A 21,497-nucleotide genomic window follows, 5' to 3' on the forward strand; every position below is an offset into this window, starting at 1 on the left:
TTATTGAAAATCATGGACTGTAATGATATTTCTTCTTTTTACATATTCTTACATGATTTGCAACAAGCATTTTTCTTTTTAAGGATATATTGTGCCCTGCCCACAACCTGCAAGTCCTAACTTGTTAGGTATTTAAGACTCTGATAAAAATATATTAGACCAGACCGGGTACAGTGGCTCATGCCTGTAATCCTAGCACTTTGGGAGGCCGAGGTGAGTGGATCACCTGAGGTCAGGAATTCTAAACCAGCCTGGCCAACATGGTGAAACCCCATCTCTACTAAAAATACAAAAATCAGCCAGGTGTGGTGGCACATGCCTGAAATCAGCCGGGTGTGGTGGCATGTGCCTGTAATCTTAGCTACTCGGGAGGCTGAGGCAGGAGAATTAGTTTCAACCCGGGAGGCAGAGGTTTCAGTGAGCCAAGATCACGCCATTGCACTCCAGCCTGGGTGACAAAGTGAGACTCCGTCTAAAATATATATATATATATATATATACACACACACACATATATATACACACATATATACACACATATATATACACATATATATACATATATACACACATATATACACACATATATACATATATACACATATATACACACATATATACACACATATATACACATATATACACACATATATACACATATATACACACATATATACACACACACATATATATACACACATATATATACACACACACATATATATACACACATATATATATATACACACACATAGGGCAAAAGGTGGCTTGCTGCAATAATAAATTCTGAAATTTAATTTCAGCTTCTGACATTCACGGTTGAGCATATCTTCCTTTTCCATGAGAGGTTCCACAAATCACTCAAGAACACCTTCCACTGCGTAATAGAAAATGATAGAGCACCTAGGGAAGGGGACAGAATGTCTGTGTACATATATATATATGTGTATATATATACACACACACATATATATGTGTGTGAGAGTGTGTGTGTGTGTGTGTGTGTGTGTGTGTGTGTGTGTATAGTGACCAAGAAATCTACCAAGAAGAACCTGTTTAGCTATTAAGGTCCAGCCTTCCTCAATTCCCAAACACTTAAGTCGTGGAGAAGATGAGTGAATAAAGAGGTATTTTTCCCAAACTTCATCAAGAAGAGCACCCATGTACATCTTGGAAAACCTAAGGGTTCCAGCTCCTCCAGTAACCCATCATGAAGGGTCATATTTTAGGATCTAATAGGAACATTCCCTTCCTTGCTCCAACACAAAGTTGAGCTCTCCCGCAAGAGGGCTGCTTTCCCTAAGAGTCCAGGAGAAAAGGCAGCTGTCTTAGTGGAAACATTGCTGAATACTGTAAGAACTATGGGGAAGACCTTAAAGAAGTCACCAATTCAAGAAAATTTTTCTTACACAACCGGGGATTGTGGGGTGAGGAGTTGAGATTGAGGATCAAGGGACAAGATCAAATATGGAAACTAAGAAAATCCTAAAATGCAGAAGAGGAGAAAAATTAACACTTCTTTAAGAGGAATCAGAAGCCTCTCTCTCTCTCTCTCTCTCTCCTCTCTCTTTTCCTCCCTCTCTCTTTCAATCTGTCTCTCTCACACACACACATACACACATACACATACACACACAGTCTTAGAGAAATGATTCAGCCTTTTAAATACACAGATGCCTGCATTCCCTCTCGCTCTCCACATACCCTCTGGAGATTCTGACTGAGTCAGTTCAGTCCAGGACTCTATATTTTTAAAATATTAATACCATTCCAGGGATTTCAGGGAATATCATATCCTGGGGATTGCCGGACGTATCTGATCTAGCTCTATTGTAAAGGCCAGGCCTGCCGAAGTTTCTACTTGCTGTCCTCTTTCTGTCCATGGCCTCCCACTATTTGAGTGCGCCCCACCCCTTCAGCCTTTGCCCATCAAGTCTGAATTGCTCTCCATTCTATGACTTGTCAGCCCTTGCAACTTAGAGAAAGGAAACTAGATTTTCCTCCCATTGTCTTCCCATTTTCCATATCAGGCCTTTTTGACAATCTGAGCTCTCCTCATTACGGAGAGTCTGGCCCTGTAGTTCACAATGTGAGAATGTTGATTCCAGAAAAGGCTTCGAACCTCTCAGCTGGACCCATTAAGAAGTTGGTGCTACATGCCAAAGCTGTTTTCTCCAGTCTCATTTTCTCATGTCTTGAAATAGAGACATTACAGAAAAGATGTTGATCTTAAGGAGTTTAACAACAAAGCCCGGCTACTCAAAGTACAGTCCAGTATCTTAAGACAAATTCCAGGGTAAGTCCAACCAATTGCCATCACCAGCAAGGGTCCAGTCTCCAAGGCATCACTTCAGCCAGGCCCATGCCTACTGCCCTGTCCTGGTTTCCCCTAGTCAAATAACTCAAGCTTTAATTTTTTAACTAAAGTACTCTAAACCCCTCATTTCCAGTGGAACAAACAGTTGAGTCCATAAGGCCACCTTTTTTTAAGACTTGATTTTTTAGAGCAGTTTTAGGTTCACAGCAAATTTGAGAGAAAGGCACAGAGATTTCCCATATACTCCCTGCCCCCATTCATGCACAGCCACCCCCATGGTCAGCACCCCCACCACAGTGTGCGTTTGTTACAACTGAGGAACCTACATTGACACGTTGTTATCACTCAGAGTCCACAGTTGACACTAGGGTTCAGTCTTAGTGTTGTATATCAGGGGTCCCCAACCCCTGGGCTGCAGATCGTGACTGGTCCATGGTCTGTTAGGAACCGGGCCACATAGCAGGAGGTGAGCAGTGGGCAAGGGAGCATTACTGCCTGAGCTCCACCTCCTGTCAGATCAGTGGCAGCATTAGATTCTCATAGGGGCGCAAACCCTACTGCGAATGGCACATGCAAGGGATCTAGGTTGCCTGCTCCTTATGAGCATGTAATGCCTGATGCTCTGAGGATCTGAGGTGGAACAGTTTCATCCTGAAACCATCCCCCTACCCCCACCTGGTCTATGGAAAAATTCTCTTCCACAAAACTAGTCCCTGTTGCCAAAATTGTTGGAGACCACTGTTGCACATTCTATGGGTGTAGACAAATGTCTAATGACATGTGTCCACCATTGTAGTATCATACAGAATAGTGTCACTGCCCTAAAAACCCTCTGTGCTCCATCTATTCATCCATTCCCTCCACACCCACCCCTGGCAACCAACAACCGTCTTATTGTCTCTGTATTTTTTACCATAAGTCCAGATTTTTGTTATTCACAAACTGCCTACAACCTTGCTCGAAGTTAGCATTGCCCCAATGTCCTGTTCTGATAAGAACTCCCAATATTTAACTATAGACCTTCAGTCAGGATCAGAAATAAAGTCATATAATGCCTTACTCCAGGCTTTAATTGTATGCTCTAACTACAACAAAATCTCTAAATTTAAGAATCACACATTCATCAATGTGCTGTTTGGATTCAATATTTTTTTAATAGAACGACAAATGCACACTTAGCCCAGACTAAATAGCTGTTAACTATAAAGTGGCTCAGACATTTGCTTTCAAAATAACCTGCTTTTACAGTTCTGTAGCAAGGTCTCTGGTCGGTTCAGCATGCACTCTTCAAGAGTGACCCTGGCCTTATTGGGATCCTGGGTTTTAGGATTGGACACATACACTCATAATGTATGCCTTAATATGCCTAGCACAGTATGCAACTCTCTGTTTCTCACATTTCACTGCGGTTTCTACTCCAGCCTTCACAGCAATTTATTTCCACCATGCTCTGGGCACTTTTATTTGACCTTCTGGGCATGAAGTCTCCTGGCACGTGTATCTTCCAAGCCCAGTAAAGGCCATGTTTAAAACCAAATGAGAGCCTTTGCTGTGTGACACTGAAACAGCTTGATCATTTTTGCACAAAATTACTTGCGTCTTGGCAGGGCTAAGTGGTAAACTCAATTAATAAATCCTGAAATTTAATTTCCACTTCTGACATTTATTGTTAAGCATGTGCTTCCTTACCCTCCAGAGGTTCTACTTTCCATTTAACCTCGAGGTGTTAGGGCTCCACCTGCACTCTCCCTTTCCTCAAACACACCGTGCTATGAAAAACACCCCATGTGGCAAAACCCAAAATTGATGTGGAGTGCAATTCCATTCTGCACATTGAAGCCGTATATACCTAGCACCACGTGTGGAGCAAGTTGGGCATGTAGACGGGGAGAATCAGTGTTTGCTGGCAAAGAGGAAATCAGGCCTCAACACATCCAAGCTGCATGGATTAAGTTCTTCTGATCACATTAACCTCACAATGAGCACATCCCCCTTATCTCACCCTGAGCAGAGCTGAGAGAACACAGGCAGTGCAGGAAGCAGTTGTTGCCTCTTCTAGGGGCCTGTCTCTTGGAAATTACTAATCTAGATATTCCAGAATTTCTAGTACTCATCTTTGTATAGGTAAAGAACTGTAGTCCATGATCTGAGCTAGATTCAGACCAAGACTACCACGAAGAGGTTGGTTTCAAAGCACAACCCACAGCAGGTGAGTACAGTGGAACAGAACAGGCAAGACACTGCTGCATTTTTTTTTCAACTTTATTTTCTTCCAGAAAGCAATTATATCCAGCAAGTCAACTATGAATTTTTTTTTTTTTTAAGACAGAGTCTCATTCTGATGCCCAGGCTGGAGTGCAGTGGTGCTATGTCGGCTCACTGCAACCTCTGCCTCCCGGGTTCAAGTGATTCTCTTGCCTCAACCTCCTAAGTAGATGGGACTACAGGCGCACACCAACCTGCCCAGCTAATTTTTATATTTTTAGCAGAGATGGCGTTTCACCATGTTGGCCAGGCTGGTCTTGAACTCCTGACCTCAAATGTTCCGCCCACCTCGGCCTCCCAGAGTGCTAGGATTACAGGCTTGAGCCACCGTGCCTGACCATGATGAATTTTGAATTTAATACGCAAAGTTTTAGTGGTAAGGGGAACTATATGAATTTATGAGATTATTAGAGAAAATATAAACTTGGGGACACTATGTATTTATTTTTATAATCCTTTTAAAATTTAGAAATGATTACTGTGACTGATTCTCAAATGACAGTTGATATCCCTAAAACATCTCATTATTATGAGAAAACCCTACAAGAATTTACATATTACCATTTCAAATTTTATTAACATTTGTGCCTCCATTAAAGCACCTCTGGATGCCCTCAATATTTTGAGAAAAGTCTACTTTTGAAATACACATATAGCTCAGTCTTTCACTAATTTCACTTGCTGCATGCTTGATAGGGTTAGCTTTACTTAAAGTCTTTATTCTTACTGCCTAGATAATTTTTATTCGACTGCTCTAAACATACTAAGCAATCTTGATTCTAACAGTAATAATATATCTTTGTTACTGGTTCTGTTAATTCTAATGATTGGTCCTAGGCTGTTCCTCCCCTTCCTTTAGGAATGGTACCTTCCAGTCTCTCCATGTGCATGAAAAGTGACAAGCATGGGTCCCCATATTTCTACTTATTGGGCCACCCTAAAGACACGGTTTGTAAAATCTGCATGAATATTATCTTTCTCTAATGAGCCTTGGTTTTGCATATGTTTTTAACTGATGTATAATGCTTTCTCTTTCATAGTAGCTTGTCTAATTATTTCTAGAGTTCTGGAATATATGTATAGCTCAGACCTTATAAATGATAAGGATAAGATTTGCAGATTCATGAAAATTTGAGATGCACCGCATTCTAGCAGGGGCCAGCCTAGAATGACCCCAGCAGGAAGGAAGCAGGTAGAGAACAGCAGAGCAGCACTGGCCACGTGTTCCACCCCACATATTTCAGAGCATCCTCCCTGGGATTCAGTGCAAGTCACTAAATTTGTTTCCTCTCAGCCAAAGTATAGACAACTGTAACCTAAGCTATCCTTTCTGTGTCCAATAGAAAGAGAGCCACAGTTGCCAGACCTTCTAGCCCTAGAAACTCCAAACTCCACCTGGCATCACGGGTATTTCCCAGCCTGCTCTGTGGCAGTTATCCAATCAGGACAAGATCCTGTCACCTTCCTTCCTCCATACTCAGTGATGCACCAAGTTTAAAGAAAAAAAAAATTTTAAGGGCCCAATTGTGACTATTTTTTTTTAAGTAGTCATAACTTTACATTGAGTTAGTATTCGCTACTGTTTCAAAAGGAATATTCTCAAGTGTTGGCTATATTTTAGCCTTGGTAAAAAATCTCAAGGAAAGAAAATGTAACCCATAATTGTTTAAAAAATCAGAATGTAGATGATAGCCTTGCAACCATGGTTCAAGCAACTTTTTACCCCTGAAATACATCCCTAGAGCAGCCCACATTTCACTGTCACATTCTGTGGTGGCATGTAGCTACTGCCACAATTTAACTGGACTGGGATTTTATATGTCGCTTTGGCTTTTTAGCAGAAACTGTACTCATGCTCAGTCTCCATGGTTAGCCATATAAGTATAAATCAAACTGACACACTTCTCAATTCTGGTTTGATTCTATCCCATTCACACTGTCACAACCATGGCTAAGCACCTCTCCACCAAATTCTTTTAAACTGGCTCTCTGAATTTTTTCTGAAACATATTTTCCAATTGTTAATGACCCTGCTAATTACCATCCAGGACTGGCTAGAATTTAACATAAAAGACAACATTATTCATTAAGTAAATTATTTAATTGGCTTACTACTAAACATTTTCTTATCAAAAAGTCTTATGCTTATATAAATTTATGTAGATACACACACACACACACACACACACAAAACCATCACAGTCATTCCTTGAAGCTATCTACAAAAACAAATTTTAAATGTATCATTTCTCCAAAGTATGTCTCTCAAAAGGTAACTTGCTGATCAGGGAAAACTACATAGCTAAGTTAGGGGATAAAGGAGAAAGTTGCAATGTGCTAGAAAAGGGATAAAGCCATGGAATACTTATTGGGGAAATCTAGTTCAATGACTATAGGTTAAGGAGGGATAGATTTCTGTTTCTGACAAAAGAAAAGTCTATGCTTGCCATATAATTTACTTTAACTAGTCTGTAATCCATGGGGATGAGGAGGCCTGAGTCAATTCACTAGAGTCATTAACTTTAAAAAAAGAGAGAGAGGGCTCTTTGTGGTTTCAGTTCAGTTCCATAAGCATCTGTCAAGCACCACCTGTGACCCCAGGCCTGTTGCTCATTGCTAGGGATATAAAGATTAATAAAAAGGCTCTGCTATGTCCATTCATAAGCTAGGATGGAAGACAGGGAGATAATTACGTAATGGGGCAAGATAAATAGTATCAGCAAAGGGTGATAAGAACCCAAAGCGGGCAGTAAACTAATCTGCTTAGCAGAATTGTAGAAAATTCTGCCCAAGTGGTAAAATTTTAGCTGGGCATTGCTTTCACCAGAGTGGAAAAAAGATAAGCCTGTTTGTTTCCAAGCAGACGAAATGGTTCAAGGAAAGTCAGGGAGATGTGTTCAGAACAGCTATAACATAGGCTAAATGGCAAAGGGGGATAGCCAAAATGAAAGAGGAGCCCTTTAAAAAATAGCCTTCTGGCTGGGCACGGTGGCTCACAGCTGTAATCCCAACATTTTAGGAGGCCAAGGCAGGAGGATTGCTTGAGGCCAAAAGATTGAGACTAGCCTGGGCAACATAGCAAGACCTTATCTATACAAAAAAATAAACAATTAGCCAGGTGTGCAAGCACATGACTGTAGTTCCATCTACTTGGGAAACTGAGGCAAGAGGATTTCTTGAGCCCAGTAGTTTGAGACTGCAATGAGCGATGATTGCACCACTGTACTCCAGCCTGGGTGACAGAGTGAGACCCTGTCTCAAAAGAAAATAAAAGAAAAGAAAAAAATACCTTCTATCCCAAGTGAAGGAATCTGAGGTTTATATAATCAGATGTCACCAAAAGAAATTTTTTAATGGGAGGGTAAGAACATCTGTATTTGGAAATATACCTCAGTAGTATTTAAGATGGGCTTTATAGAAAAATGCAGGCAGTTAAAATGTTATTGCAGAAGTTGAAGCAAATGACGTGAGGGCTGGAATTAAGAAAGTGGTGGTGGAAATAGCACATTGGGGTTGGATATTGGGGATATTTCAGTCATTTCATTGATGAAAATAAAGAAGGTTGGTGAATAATGAATGTGAAGGACAGGATCAGAGAGGAGGACTGTGGCCCTGGGCTGGGTGGGAGATGATGTCAGGAAGCTAACAGGAAACACGAGTGAAGGGCCAAGCTTAGGCAGAAGGATGATGAGGGGAATTTTGGACTTACTGAGCTTCAGAGGCCTGAGAGACACTTAAGTGAGGAAGCCCAGAAACAGGGCACTTGGATGAGGCACTCAGGAGCTGGAGCCGGAGCATGTGGGGAGTCCTGGAAAGGACTTGGAGCCATAAGTGGGGCTGAGCTCTCCCAGAGAGCACCCACTGCATACAGAGAGAGGAGCGCTAGATGACAAAGCCACATTGGACAGGGAAGTAAGAGAAGTTGGTGAAGAAAATCAGGAGAGGGCAATCTGAGAGACAGGAAGAGAACCAGAGAGAAAAGCAATTTGGAAGCCAGAGAGGGGCTTCAAAAATAATTACCCATTTTCTAGATGAAAAAGTGGTTGCACCACCCAGAGATAGGCTGGGAAGCAAGTTAGAAAAGGAGTGGAGAGGATTGGCGCAATGCCAGGCACATAGCACTCAAGACATGATGGCTTTGTGTGGATTGTGGGTGGGAAGTGGCCTTCGCCTGCTACTCCATGGACCTCTCCATAGACCCTCCCCACATGCCTCCCCATGTTCTGAGCCACTCCAGGAACCCACCTCGTGTGGACACCCACCTCGGATAACTAGAGCTCCTACTTAGCTCCAGCCATGGGGGCCCAGGCCCTGTTGTTTCTGCTTTCTTTTTTCAGAGGGCAGAGGTGGTCAGAGTGCAAAGATGAGTAAGATACCATCTCTACACTAAAGTAACTCTCTATATGGGGAAGGGTTAAGGAAAACGGAGTGCTTATAGGTTACCAAAACAGAAAAATATCATACTCTTGTTGAAATCATTTCTTGGGTTCCTTTCCCGGCTGATGTATAAGGTATTCTGGAAACAGGCATGCTCTGCCCAATTTCTCTTTTCCTGTGACATACTGCATTTTAAAATCTGTATTTTATCGACTCCAATGACGAAGTCCCCTCAAAGATCTCCAGTTTCACTATGATAACAAAATCTAATGACAGATTCAACCCATCAGCCCCTGTAACAACTAACACTGTTGGTCAGTGTATTCGCTGGATTTTCTCTTACCTGTTCAATTGCTCCTCTGGGGTCTTCAACTCTCTTTCCACCCATAACAGCCCTCCCCACCCTTTCCTTCAGGATCTCTCTTGCTCTCATGGTTCCACGTGTCCCACTGTGCAGAGGACTCTTGTGTCTGTTTGCCACCCCTGCCTTCATTTCACAGCTTCATCCCAAGACTTCAAACTGCCTGCTAGACAATTCTACCCAGATACCCTGCATTTATGCATTGAAAATTGTATTCATGACCTTCCCTCCCAAAATATTCCTCCTCTTGAATCACCTATTAATTAAGGGACCATCAACCCTCCTGGTTGGCTCAAAACTACCTTGGCTGGCTTCCCCACTCATGTGTGTGTGTCTGTGTGTGTGTGTGTGTGTGTGTGTGTGTGTGTGTGTGTGTGTGTGTGTACAACCAGTCCCCAGGTGTGAGCATACTTCTTTCATTTCCCACATCAGCCTCTCCTCCATTCCCATTGTCATTCTGTCCCAGTTCAGGCCCACTCCCCCGGATTAGACAGCCTTTACTTGTTTGCCCTACTGCTATACTGCTATGGTATATCTTCCCTGCTCATTGATGCCACAATTGTCCAAAAGGATTGCCCCACTCAAAATCTTTTCCATCTAAAAAAAAAAAAAGAAAACCTTTTTTTTTTTTTTTTTGAGACAGTCTTGCTCTTTCACCCAGGCTGGAGTGCAGTGGCACAATCTCGGCTCAGGGGAATCTCTGCCTTCTGGGTTCAAGCAATTCTCACCTCAGCCTCCCAGGTAGCTAGAATTACAGGCATATGCCACCGCCACCAGCTACTTTTTGTATTTTTAATAGAGACAGGGTTTCACCATGTTGGCCAGGCTGGTTTTGAACTCCTGGCCTCAAGTGATCTGCCTGCCTTGGCCCCCCATAGTGTTGGGATTACAGGTGTGAGCCACTGCACCCAATGAAAAACCTTTAAGTGCATCCCCAAGCCATCCGTGATTTGGCCCCATCCTGCTATTCACTCTCATCTCCTATCTCACACAATACTCCATTACATAGGTGTGTTCCAGTTACACGGGAACACTTGTCATTGACCTGCATCCCCACCCTCAGGGTTGGGCACGTGCTGTTTTCTTGGCTTAGTAAACCCTTTCCCCAAATCTTGTCCTCCTTCAAGATCCAGGTCCAAAGCTTGCCTCCTCCATGAATCCTTTCCCCAGTCCGGCAATCAGAAGGGATCTCTCAGTCCTCTGAAGTCTCATAGCCTTCATGCTTCTCTCCTGTTCTCTCTCACTCTCTGCTTTGCAGCATAGTTATCAGTGTCCACATACTTCCTCCCCTTTGTGGTATTCAAACTCCTTGAAGCCAGGAACCTAGGTTCTTTGTACAGTGCTTAGCAGATTGAGGACAACAAGAAACACTGAATAAATAAGTGAATGGATGAATAAACATCTTGCAGTTTATCAAGATGTTTGTCAGAACGAGGTCATCATCTGACGGCAAATTTCAATGCAGGTTTTTATTTAGATGGTTGTAGAAGCCACAAGATTGGTGGCCCAAATTTTCACCAACACTCTCAACCTAATCTAAAGGGAGGGGGGTCCCTTTTGTTTTGTTTTTTAAATAATTTCCTGCCTATCCACTTATTCTCATGTAATGTATCTCTGTGTTAATTGTTGAGTGCAAGAAAACTGGCTAATTGAATGTTCCAGGTAGTTGCTTCTGGTTCATCTAAGTTTTACTGTTACTACAAAGTGTTTTTTCTCAAATTGTAATTGTGACCTATGTTGGCAGCACAAACTGTAGTCTAATATGCCAGTGCTGCTGGGCTACAGAAATGCCATGTCTAGCACGGTCTCCTGGAGACATAAGGTAGCCAGGACCTGTGGAATGAGAGCTAATGTTAGGTCTGTCTGAATGAGATTCTGTGCCTGCCTTTCTGTTGTGGAAAAGGGGCTGCCACGAAAATTCTCTAAGCTCCCTTCTAGTCTCCTGGGTCTATACCAAGTTTAACCAAATTTGCCTCTTATATGTCAGCCATTGTTTGATGCTGTAGGGACTCCAGAAAAAATATATATATATATGGCATTGTTCCTCTCTCGAGGAGCTCTCCATCTCACTAAAGAGCTGAAAATACTTACTTAGAATAAGAGAGTACAAACCAGAATAAGAGAGTTTGAGGCAAGTAGCAGAAATAATGACCAGAATAGTCAGACAGGGCTCCTTGGAGGAAGGTAGTCTTGAGATACCCTTAAGGAGCCAGTGGATTTTGGATGGGCAGAGAGGAGAGCAAAGGGCTCTACAACTTGAAACGAATGTAGGATATTGTCAGAGATGATTTTGAAGCTGACACGCAAATGATATATCTAGAGCATAGGGTTCCTACCAAAAGGCAAAGTCACAAAAGCATTGAATGATTGGAAGAAGCAGATATCTAGAAACTAATGACAATGAGAAGGCACAGAAAGTTCTCGAGCATCACATTGACACTGCCAAAGAAGTGCTTTATGGGTGGTGGCGAACATTTCTGGAAAGGGTTTTTAATCCTGTGTACCCATTATCATGACCTATGGATTTGGATTTGAAAAATACCCACAGAGGCTCCTCCCCAGACCAATTCAACCAGAATGGGGTGGGAAAGACTGGCAGGCAGAGGTGGGCTTCTGCTGTTGTTAACATGCCCCAGGTCAATATGATGAGCAGCCAGAGCTAAGAACCAGCGGACTAGAGGTAGATCAGATAAGCTATTAAGATAACCTAGGAGATGCAGGGATGGGGTAATGAGAAACTAAAAACAGAAGTAAGATGCAGGGAGTTGTCAATACCAACAGCCTTGAAAGAAGAAACAATAAAACCTGCTAAGTGATGGTATAAAGGGCCTAAGAATTAAGAAGGACTCAAAAAGTAGCCCCACGTTAGAAACTAAGTATTTGAGAAAACGGCAGAGCCATCATCAGGGAAAAAGACATAGGAAAATTCTAAAGTGATGCCGTTAACTAGCTGTGCAACCTTTCAAGAATTACCTAATTTCTCTGGACCTTGGTCTACTCATCCATAAAATAATAGGGTTCAGTTATAGGATGCCTTAGTTCCTTTTTAATGCTTACATGGAGAGTACTATGAATGAATTAATCTGAGGGTATAAAAAAACACATGGCCAGGAGTGGTAGCTCATGCCTGTAATCCCAGCACTTTGGGATTACAATTAGCTGGGCATGGTGGCAGGCGCCTGTAGTCCCAGCTACCCAGAAGGCTGAGGCAAGAGAATCGCTTGAACCCGGGAGGCGGAGGTTGCAGTGAGCCGAGATCACGCCATTGCACACCAGCCTGGGCAACAAAGCGAAACTCCGTCTCAAAAAAAAAAAGGAATTTTAAGATGTATGTGAACATTCAAATAGTGATTCACAACAAGCAACTGCATCATAGTTGTGGCTTCAGCGGTTAAAACCAAAAGAGCAGATGGAGTCCCCAGGGAAGGGCACGGAAAAGTGGGGGGAGGGAGGCTGGCAAAGGCGAGCAAGAACACAGACATTCCCTCATTGCCGGCTCCAGGCTCTGTGTCACCTTCCTGCTACTTTGTGACACATGAGCAGTGATACAGAGGCTACTTTCCCTCATAACCCCAACTTTAATGTATAGACACAATCATTGTACTATGACCACTTGGAGCTGCTTTCATACACTGGGTTTTTCTGATGAAAGATTGTTTGATGTTAGCATAGTACCTTCAAAAAAAGGAGTTGGGTCTTTTTGCTATTCCTTATGAAAATTCACTACCACAGAAAAAGCAACTAGCAGGAATACTTAATGTCTCTTTTTATGTTCAAGATGTTTCTCATACACATATATATATATACACACATACATATAAAATGCCAGAGGGGAGAAAAATTATCTCTTCTAAGTAAAATGCATCTGTTTAGTTGGCCTTTTCCATTATAGCCATCAATAGCTTATTACCCCTGGGCATACAGCAGTCAATATCTTTAGCTTGTTTTCAAAGTAAAATATCAGGCAATGCCCAGGCAAAAAAAAAATCTCACTGCTTACTCACCATGTAAGTGAAATGTTGCTTGCCTTTCAGTGATCAAATACAGTGAAACCATGTCCCAATCTCTCTACATCCAAATCTCCAAGGCATGTAAAAGCTCTGGCTAGAAACCCCAAGTTGTGCTATGGTTGTGAAAGACATAAATACACAGATGGCCAACAAGCATAAGAAAAGAGGTTTGATATCACCAGTTATCAGGGAAATGCAAATCAAAATCACAGTGAGATATCTCCTCACACCAGTGGATGGCAACTATTTAAAAAAACACACACGCCTGTAATCCCAGCACTTTGGGTGGATCACCTGAGGTCAGGAATTCAAGACCAGCCTGGCCAACATGGTGAAACCCCTTCTCTGCTAAAATTACAAAAAATTAGCCAGGCATGGTGGAGGGCGCCTGTAATCCCAGCTACCCGGGAGGCTGAGGCAGGAGAATCACTGAAACTCAGAAGGCAGAGGTTGTAGCGACTGGAGATCGCACTATTGCACTCCAGCCTGGGCAACAAGAGCAAAACTCCATCTCAAAAATAAAAATAAAAATACACAGAAAATAACAAGTGTTGGCAAGGATGTGAAGAAATTAGAACTCTTGTGTTCTGTTTGTGGGATTGCAAGTGTGGCCATTATGGAAACGGTATGGAGGTTCTTCAAAAAATTAAATATGGAATTACCATATAATCCAACAATCCCACTTTTGGAGATTTTATATATATATATAATTTATATATATAGACACACTCATAAAAATATTTATACATATAAAATACATAGGATCTCAAGGAGATATTTGCACATTCTTGTTCATTGCAGCATTATTCACAATATTTATAATAACCAAAAGGTGGAGCAGCCTCAATGTCCATCAACACATGAATGGATAAAGAAAATGTGGGAGGGATGTGTATGTATCAGTGTGTGTGTACACCTACGTACAGTGGAATTTCTTTTTTCTTCAACTTTTAAGTTCAGGGTCCATGTGCAGGATGTACAGGTTTGTTATGCAGGTAAACATGTGCCATGGTGGTTTGCTGCACAGATCACCCCATCGCCTAGGTATTAAGCCCAGCATCCCTTAGCTGTTCTTCCTGATGCTCTCCTTCCCCCCAAGCCCCGACAGGCCCCAGTGTGTGTTGTTCCCCCCTCAATTTGTCCATGTGTTCTCATCATTCAGCTCCCATTTATAGTGAGAAGATGCAGTGTTTGGTTTTCTGTACCTGTGTCAGTTTGCTGAGGATAATGGCTTCCAGCTCCAACCATGTTTCTGCAAAGGACATGATCTTGTTCCTTTTATGGTTGTGTAGTATTCCATGGTATATATGTACCACATTTTCTTTATCCAGTCTATCATTGATGGGCATTTAGGCTGATTCCATGTCTTTGGTATTGTAAATAGTGCTGCAGTAAACATATGCATCCATATATCTTTATAATAGAATGATTTATATTCCTTTGGGTATATACCCAGTAATGGGATTGCTGGGTCAAATGGTATTACAATGGAATATTATTTAGCCCTAAAAAAGAAGGAAATCCTGTCATCTGCTACAACATGAATGAACCTTGAGGACATTATGGGAAGTGAAATAAGCCAGTCACAAAAAGATGAATACTGCATGATTCCACTTACATGAGGCATCTAAAGTAGTCAGGCTCTTAGAAACAGGACGTAGAACGTGGTTGCCAGGGGCTGGGGAGAAGGGAAAGGGTCAGTTCAATGGATATAGAGTTTCAGTTTTGCAAGATGAACTTTTAGGGATCTGTTACACATAACACTGCTGTACTGCACACTTACAAATGGTTAAGATGGTAAGTTTTATGTTTTTTACCACAATAATTAAAAAAAAGACACTGCCACACAGGAGCTCCAGCAGCCCTAAGCCTCCAGCAGAGGTTACTTCAGAGGATTGCCCCCCTTCCTGAGCTTCATTTGATACATTATGCAGCCTTCAGGACAATTAGATAAGAGGTGCTGAGTTTCTTAAAGGAGCAATCAGTAGGAGCCAGGCAGCTCATTATCATAAGGTTGGCATTATCATCAGTTCACTCTCTAGTTATCAGGTTTTTGTTCAGCTTCTGTTTTTGCTGCTATTGTTTTGGGTCCTGCCCCTGATTGATTTTGGAAGGAGGACTCTACCAGGGGCAGTAAGGAAGTAGAACTGCATGTATAGAAAAGGAGGTTCCAGGGTCTGGGAGGTGTCAGTGGTTTATTTATATTCCTTTGTACCCCACCTCTTTTCACAATGACTTCTTATAGACAGTAGCCCAGTTTCAGTGGGGAGGAAGAATATCAATTGTCTTGACAGCCACTCTAGGTAGGAGCTTGCAAAATAGACAAATGCTAATAGAACACAATCCTGATTCTGACTCAGAAGCACACTGACAAGGGAAAAGCGTTTCCATTCATCTTCAATTGGGAGCTGCAAGTGGCAGGCTAAGGCACTCCCTATGGGGATAGGTAATGTAAATGTAAACATTGCAAGGTTATTTAGTATTGCAAAATGTGACATGAAGATCATGGCTTTCTTTTTGCCTTTCTGTGACCTTGTCTCTCAGGAAATTTTTACTAGGTTATTATCTTATCTGTTTCACAGTTCCAAAGCACTAGATCTATTATTTGCAAGCATGATTGTGCCCAGAGCCTCATGTTTAACACTGGATAGAAAAGGCAAATCAAAATCACAATGAGGTATCACCTCACACCAGTGGATGTCACCTATTTAAAAAAAACACATGCCTGTAATCCCAGCACTTTGGGAGGCCAAGGCAGGCCTACATTGTGTGAATGAATGAAATAAGGTTAAGAAATAAGAAAAAGAAATAAGGTTAAGGTCAAGCATAGTGGCTTACACCTGTAATCCCAGCACTTTGGGAGGCCAAGGTAGGAAGATCGCTTAAGCCCAGGAATTCCAGACCAGCCTGGCCAACATAGTGGGACCCTGTATCTACAAAAAATACAAAGATTAACCAGGCTTGGTGGTGCATGCCTGTAATCCCAGCTACTCAGGAGGCTGAGGAATGCTTGAGCCCACGAGGTTGAGGCTGCAGTGAGCCGTGATTGCACCACTGCACTCCAGCCTGGGTGACAGAGAGCAAGACCCTGTCTCAAAACAGAAAAAAAAAAATTAAGTGAAATAGCAAGTCAGGTCCTTCCCTCCAGAAGGTTATGGTCTTTCAGGAAAAAAAAAAAAAAAAAAGTATGCCTATGAATGAAGGGGCTTAAATAATCGTTACATAAGAATATAATACATACACACACCCATGTGAAGGAGAATGCCCGTAGAGTGAGATGGAGGCTTTTTAAAGACAGAATTCCTGCCTCTCCAGTCTTCAGCATCCCAGAATAAAAATTATATCCCTTTAGGCCAGGCGCAGTGTCTCACGCCTGTAATCCCAGCACTTTGGGAGCCTGAGGTAGGCGGATCATAAGGTCAGGATTTCAAGACCAGCCTGACCAACATGGTGAAACCCCATCTCTACTAAAAATACAAAAATTTGCCAGGCGTGGTGATGCACACTTGTAGTCACAGCTACTCAGGAGGCTGAGGCAGGAGAATAGCTGGAACCCGGGAGGCAGAGCTTGCAGTGAGCCGAGATCACACCACTGCACTCCAACCTGGGCGACAGATCGAGAACCCATCTCAAAAAAATAAAATAAAATAAAATATGTGTATTGCTGTGTAAAGTGAGTCCATTTTGAGAAAGAACTACCATATCTAACTGAAAGGCCTGGTTTCCTCCACTTATAAAGAGAAGGTACAAAATAAACTCAATCCATAAAAGAAAGTGGTATTGGATCCAGCAGATTCTGAGGTAGATCTCGGGGGAGTACAAGTGTGCTTGAAAAATCAAAAGGCTGGAACTAAGCCTTTAATACCTCACAGCAAGCTGGAGGTTCAGTTTGGACTGCTGAACAGAATGCAACAAAATCCAGTCAATTATTTTCACCTCTATAGCCCAGCAAAGAGTAAACAATTTTTCAGCTGAAATTTTTTCTCACTTTGCGTTTTTGTCATCCTTCTCTACCTGATCGTTCCTTAATCCACCCACCACAATAAATGGGCACTTCTACTTTGAAACAGGGAAAGATGGACTCACAGTTGGGGATTGGAGCTTATGAGAATGGGAAAAGACAGCCAGAAACCATCTGGTCCTGCCAGAGACCTCAGAAGAGAAAATAAAGGAAAGGTGTTTATGTTTTTCTGAATTTCTGGTTAGTAGATTACTCCAGAGAGAAGCATTTAGAAGCTTTGGCCTCACTTTTTGACCTTCAAATATATGCATATTCCCATGGCAGGAGCATAGCCAGTCTGTCCTCACAGGTCCTCACCCCCTTGGGGCCAATCTGACAAGGAGAGGGGAAGGAGGGACAGAGAAGGGCCCCTCCCGCTGAATTCCCTGCACCCTCAGACAGGAGACAACACAGTCCTGGGACAGCTTCTATATTAAGGGTCTCCTCACCTACCCATCTGACAAAGCTCTTTGAAAGACTAATGTTCTAAAACTCCTAGGACAGACATTTTAAAAGGATGTATTTAAAATCTCAATTTTGAAAACGTTTCTACTGCCATTCTGCAAGCAGCGTTAGTTCTCAAATGATGCTCTAATGGGCTCTCTTTTTAGGTAACTTTTCTAATTTTAACAAAATACTGCATGTTAATTATAGAATACCTCAAAAACAGAAAATAATCAAAAGAGGTAAAATAATTCTCTTTTTAAAAATGTAACCATTTTATTTTGAAACCTGCTTTTTTTATTTGACAATATTTCGACTACTTTTCCATGATATAAATATCCTTCTATACCTTGTTTTTACTGGCTGCTCAGCATTTAGTCCTATACATTTATCATTTAAGCAGTCTCCTATTGGGATGATCTTTAATTTTAATTTTCTAATTTTTCCACTACTTTAAAAAAATCCTACCAAGAAAAAAAATCCTTGAAGCTATATCTTCCCATATATATCCTTGATTATTTCCTCAGGGTAACTTTGAAGAGCAAAACCAGTGGGTCAGGGTATCTGCATTCTTATAGGGGGTCAGTTCTGGTTGTCATATATAACCAGCTTTGGGAGCCACTCTTGGGTGATAAAGTAAATTATTAAAGTATTTTTTTCCCCAATAGCCAAGCATTTATGAGCTCTGGCAGGGGCCGTGTGATATAATGAAAAGTCCCCATTGCTGAGAGTAAGCAATGGTCCAAGATGCCTGGCTGCCCCTTTGTCTTAGTTTGTTTTGTTGCTATAAAAGGAATCCTGAGGATGGGTCATTTATAAAGCAGAGGGATTTATTTGGCTCGTGGTTCTGCAGGCTGTGGAGCATGGCACCAGCGTCTGCCTCTGGTGAGGGCTTCAGGCGGCTTCCATTCCTGGCGGAAGGTGTAGAGAAACTGTGCAGCAGTCACGTGGTGAGAGAGGAAGCAAGAAAGAGGAGGGGGTGCCAGGCTCTTTCCAACAACTCGTTCCCCAGGAAACCAAGAAGGAGAACTCAGTCCCCTGAGGACAGCAGCAGGCCATTCAGAGCGAGCCACACCAATGACCCAAACACCTCCCAGGCCCCACCTCCAACACTGGGGATCAAATTTCAGCATGAGGTTTGGAGGGTCAAAAATCCAAACTAACAGCTGGGCACAGTAGCTCACACCTCCAACACTTGGGAGGCCAGGGTGAGTGGATCGCTGAAGCTCCGGAATTCAAGACCAGTCTGGGCAGCATGGCAAAACCCCATCTCCACAAAATATACAAAAATTAGCCAAGTGTGGTGGTGTGTGCCATAGTCCCAGCTACTTGGGAGGCTGAGGCAGGAGGATTGCTTGAGCCCAGGCAGTGAGCTGTGATGCTGCCATTGCCCTCCAGCCTGGGTAACACAGCAAGATCTTGTCTTAAAAATAAAAAAAAAAGGCTGGGTATGGTGGCTCACACCTGCAATTCCAGCACAATGGGAGGTCAAGGCAGGTGGATGACTTGAGGCCAGGGGTTCAAGACCAGCCTGGCCAACATGGTGAAATCCTATCTCTACTAAAAATACAAAAATTAGCCAGGCATGGTGGTGCATGCCTATAGTCCCAGCTATTTGGGAGGCTGAGGCACGAGAATCACTTGAACACAGGAGGCAGAGGTTGCAGTGAGCCAAGATCGCGCCACTGCACTCCAGCCTGGGCAACAGAGCCAGACTCTGTCTCAAATATGTATCTCCAAACTATAGCACCTCCACACCCAGCAAAGCCCTGACCTCATGGAAATGGCTACGCAATGGCTGCACTGTGAATTCTCAAACCTCTCCTCAAGCTCTAACACAAGAAGACTCCCTTCAAAATTGAAAAAGACGGTGAGGACCAACAATTGCATAACATTTATGTATATGTACAGTTTGTTTTATTTTTACTGCTCCTTCCATTTTCTTCAGTTTGTTTTTAAACCGCAGTAACAATATTTCTCAGAAACAGAGGGCTGTGTACAACCTCGTAACACACTTCCTTGACAGTTTAAAAAAATCATCGGCCCTCTCCAGCACCTCGGAGCTCGCCTGCATCTGTGTACTGTGTTTCTTTGGGGAAGAGCAATTAGTCAAGAGAAGGCTGAAGCCCATGACATCTTTGACATGACTATGGCTTTCTTCTGAAATGTGATGGGCCATAAGAGCTTTTCAGACATTTCTCTGAGAATAAATGCCAGGCAGGCTTCATTTCCTAGTGATAGAACTGACCTATGGCACACTAAACAGTGACTAATCCACAGAATCAAAACAGGTCAATGCTCCAGGTGCGGGTTGGCCTTTGCCAGGAGACCACTAGCTTCTGGCTCCAGAGGTATCACTGGGCAAGGTAGAGAGTTGTGTGGCCTGTTCCTATTAACTGAGTGTGAAAGTGCTTCAACAGGGGGTTGCTGCTGAGTTAGTGATAGTAGAGGGAGCCAGTAGAGCCCATGTTAGTTATCACTCTTCCTGGTAAGAATGCCTTCGCCTGCAAATATGTGCTGTTTCATTAAGAAAGTCCTCATAAAATGATGTTTTCAGGCAGAATGAGAACTAGAGCAGACAGGCCCCCGAGAATGCCTTAAGTCAGATAAAGATAGATCAGGCCCATGAGAGAATGATCACCACCTTGTAGCTCAGAAATCTGAGACACAAACAGCATTTCTGACCAGCCTAACCTGCAAACCTGAGAGAGAAACAAACGTTTCAATTCCCCTGCTTTCTCTCTAATCATACAATATTCTCAGCTGAACAGCAGTAGCCTTTGCTAAATCCTCTTGTGTCATTTAGATGCTGTTCAAAGCAGACATCCCAGGCATGTTTAGAAAGTGTCTTGTGTGACCACCTTGACTGAGTTGAGAATATTTATTCCTATTCAATGTTCACTTTAAATAGCCATCTTCTCTCTTTTTTTGTAATACTGACTTAATTTGAAGAGGCTATGGTGTGGAAAAATGAGACTAAATAAATAAATCACAATTCTGGTCAATCACATTGGCCTAAAACCATCAGGCAATTTAAATATGAGATCCCTAAGGTTCAGACAGGTTTACAGCCAAGGGTAAAAACTATTCAAGGGCAAAATTGAGTATGAAAATGTGTTATATAAACACAGATGTAACACTTAATACATATGTAATAGCTAGCAAAACAAGTTGAGGAAACTTTTAGATGAGAAAAATAGAAAATCTGGACCATCTACCAGGTGAATTTTCTCTGTTGTGAACGATTTATTGACCTTTTACGTAAGTATCATACAGCTCTCATTATCAGTCCCAATGTATGAAATGGTTATTAGAAAAGAGAAATAGTGGCATATTTCATAGGCCAAAGGACCATAAGATGTTAGAGTGATCATTTCATTGCCACGAGTACAAATGTGTGGAAAATTACAGATATCAATTCTGAAGTACATCGGTGTTCAGTGAGACCCTGAAAACCTGGCATTCTCATTTGCCCCTTCTGAACTAAATAAGAAAACGTTGCAACATCTCTGCAATGTTTTAAAAGAATCATTGCATCGATGGTTTTGCTCTGCCAGGTATACTGTTACAGGATGTCGTCTGTTACAAGGATACAGTCTCGTCAACTGTATTCTTGGAACTGATGGGTTTTGTTTATCAAGTTCACATAGATCCCACCGCCCACATACACAACTAGAAGTGGAGAAAAGGTGTTAAAGGCTGTTAGGGGTTCTACCGTGAGCC

At 42.3% G+C, this 21,497-nt stretch overlaps 1 protein-coding gene across 13 annotated transcripts in view; it reads left to right on the top strand.

Moving 5' to 3' along the window:
* The window catches only part of MAGI2 (membrane associated guanylate kinase, WW and PDZ domain containing 2), a 1,444,461-nt gene that overhangs the window by 1,389,963 nt on the left and 33,001 nt on the right, over positions 1-21,497 (top strand). For 10 of the 13 annotated variants that reach the window (XM_055347909.2, XM_063708679.1, XM_063708680.1 and 7 more), the window contains one exon: positions 5,442-5,530. The exons of the other annotated variants lie outside the window; for them this stretch is intronic. In XM_055347909.2, the coding sequence (XP_055203884.1) occupies positions 5,442-5,530 (89 nt within the window). The remainder of the gene's footprint in view (positions 1-5,441; positions 5,531-21,497) is intronic. 13 annotated transcript variants of the gene reach the window in all.

The sequence above is a fragment of the Gorilla gorilla genome, chromosome 6 (assembly GCF_029281585.2).
Source record: "Gorilla gorilla gorilla isolate KB3781 chromosome 6, NHGRI_mGorGor1-v2.1_pri, whole genome shotgun sequence".
Lineage (NCBI taxonomy): Eukaryota > Metazoa > Chordata > Mammalia > Primates > Hominidae > Gorilla > Gorilla gorilla.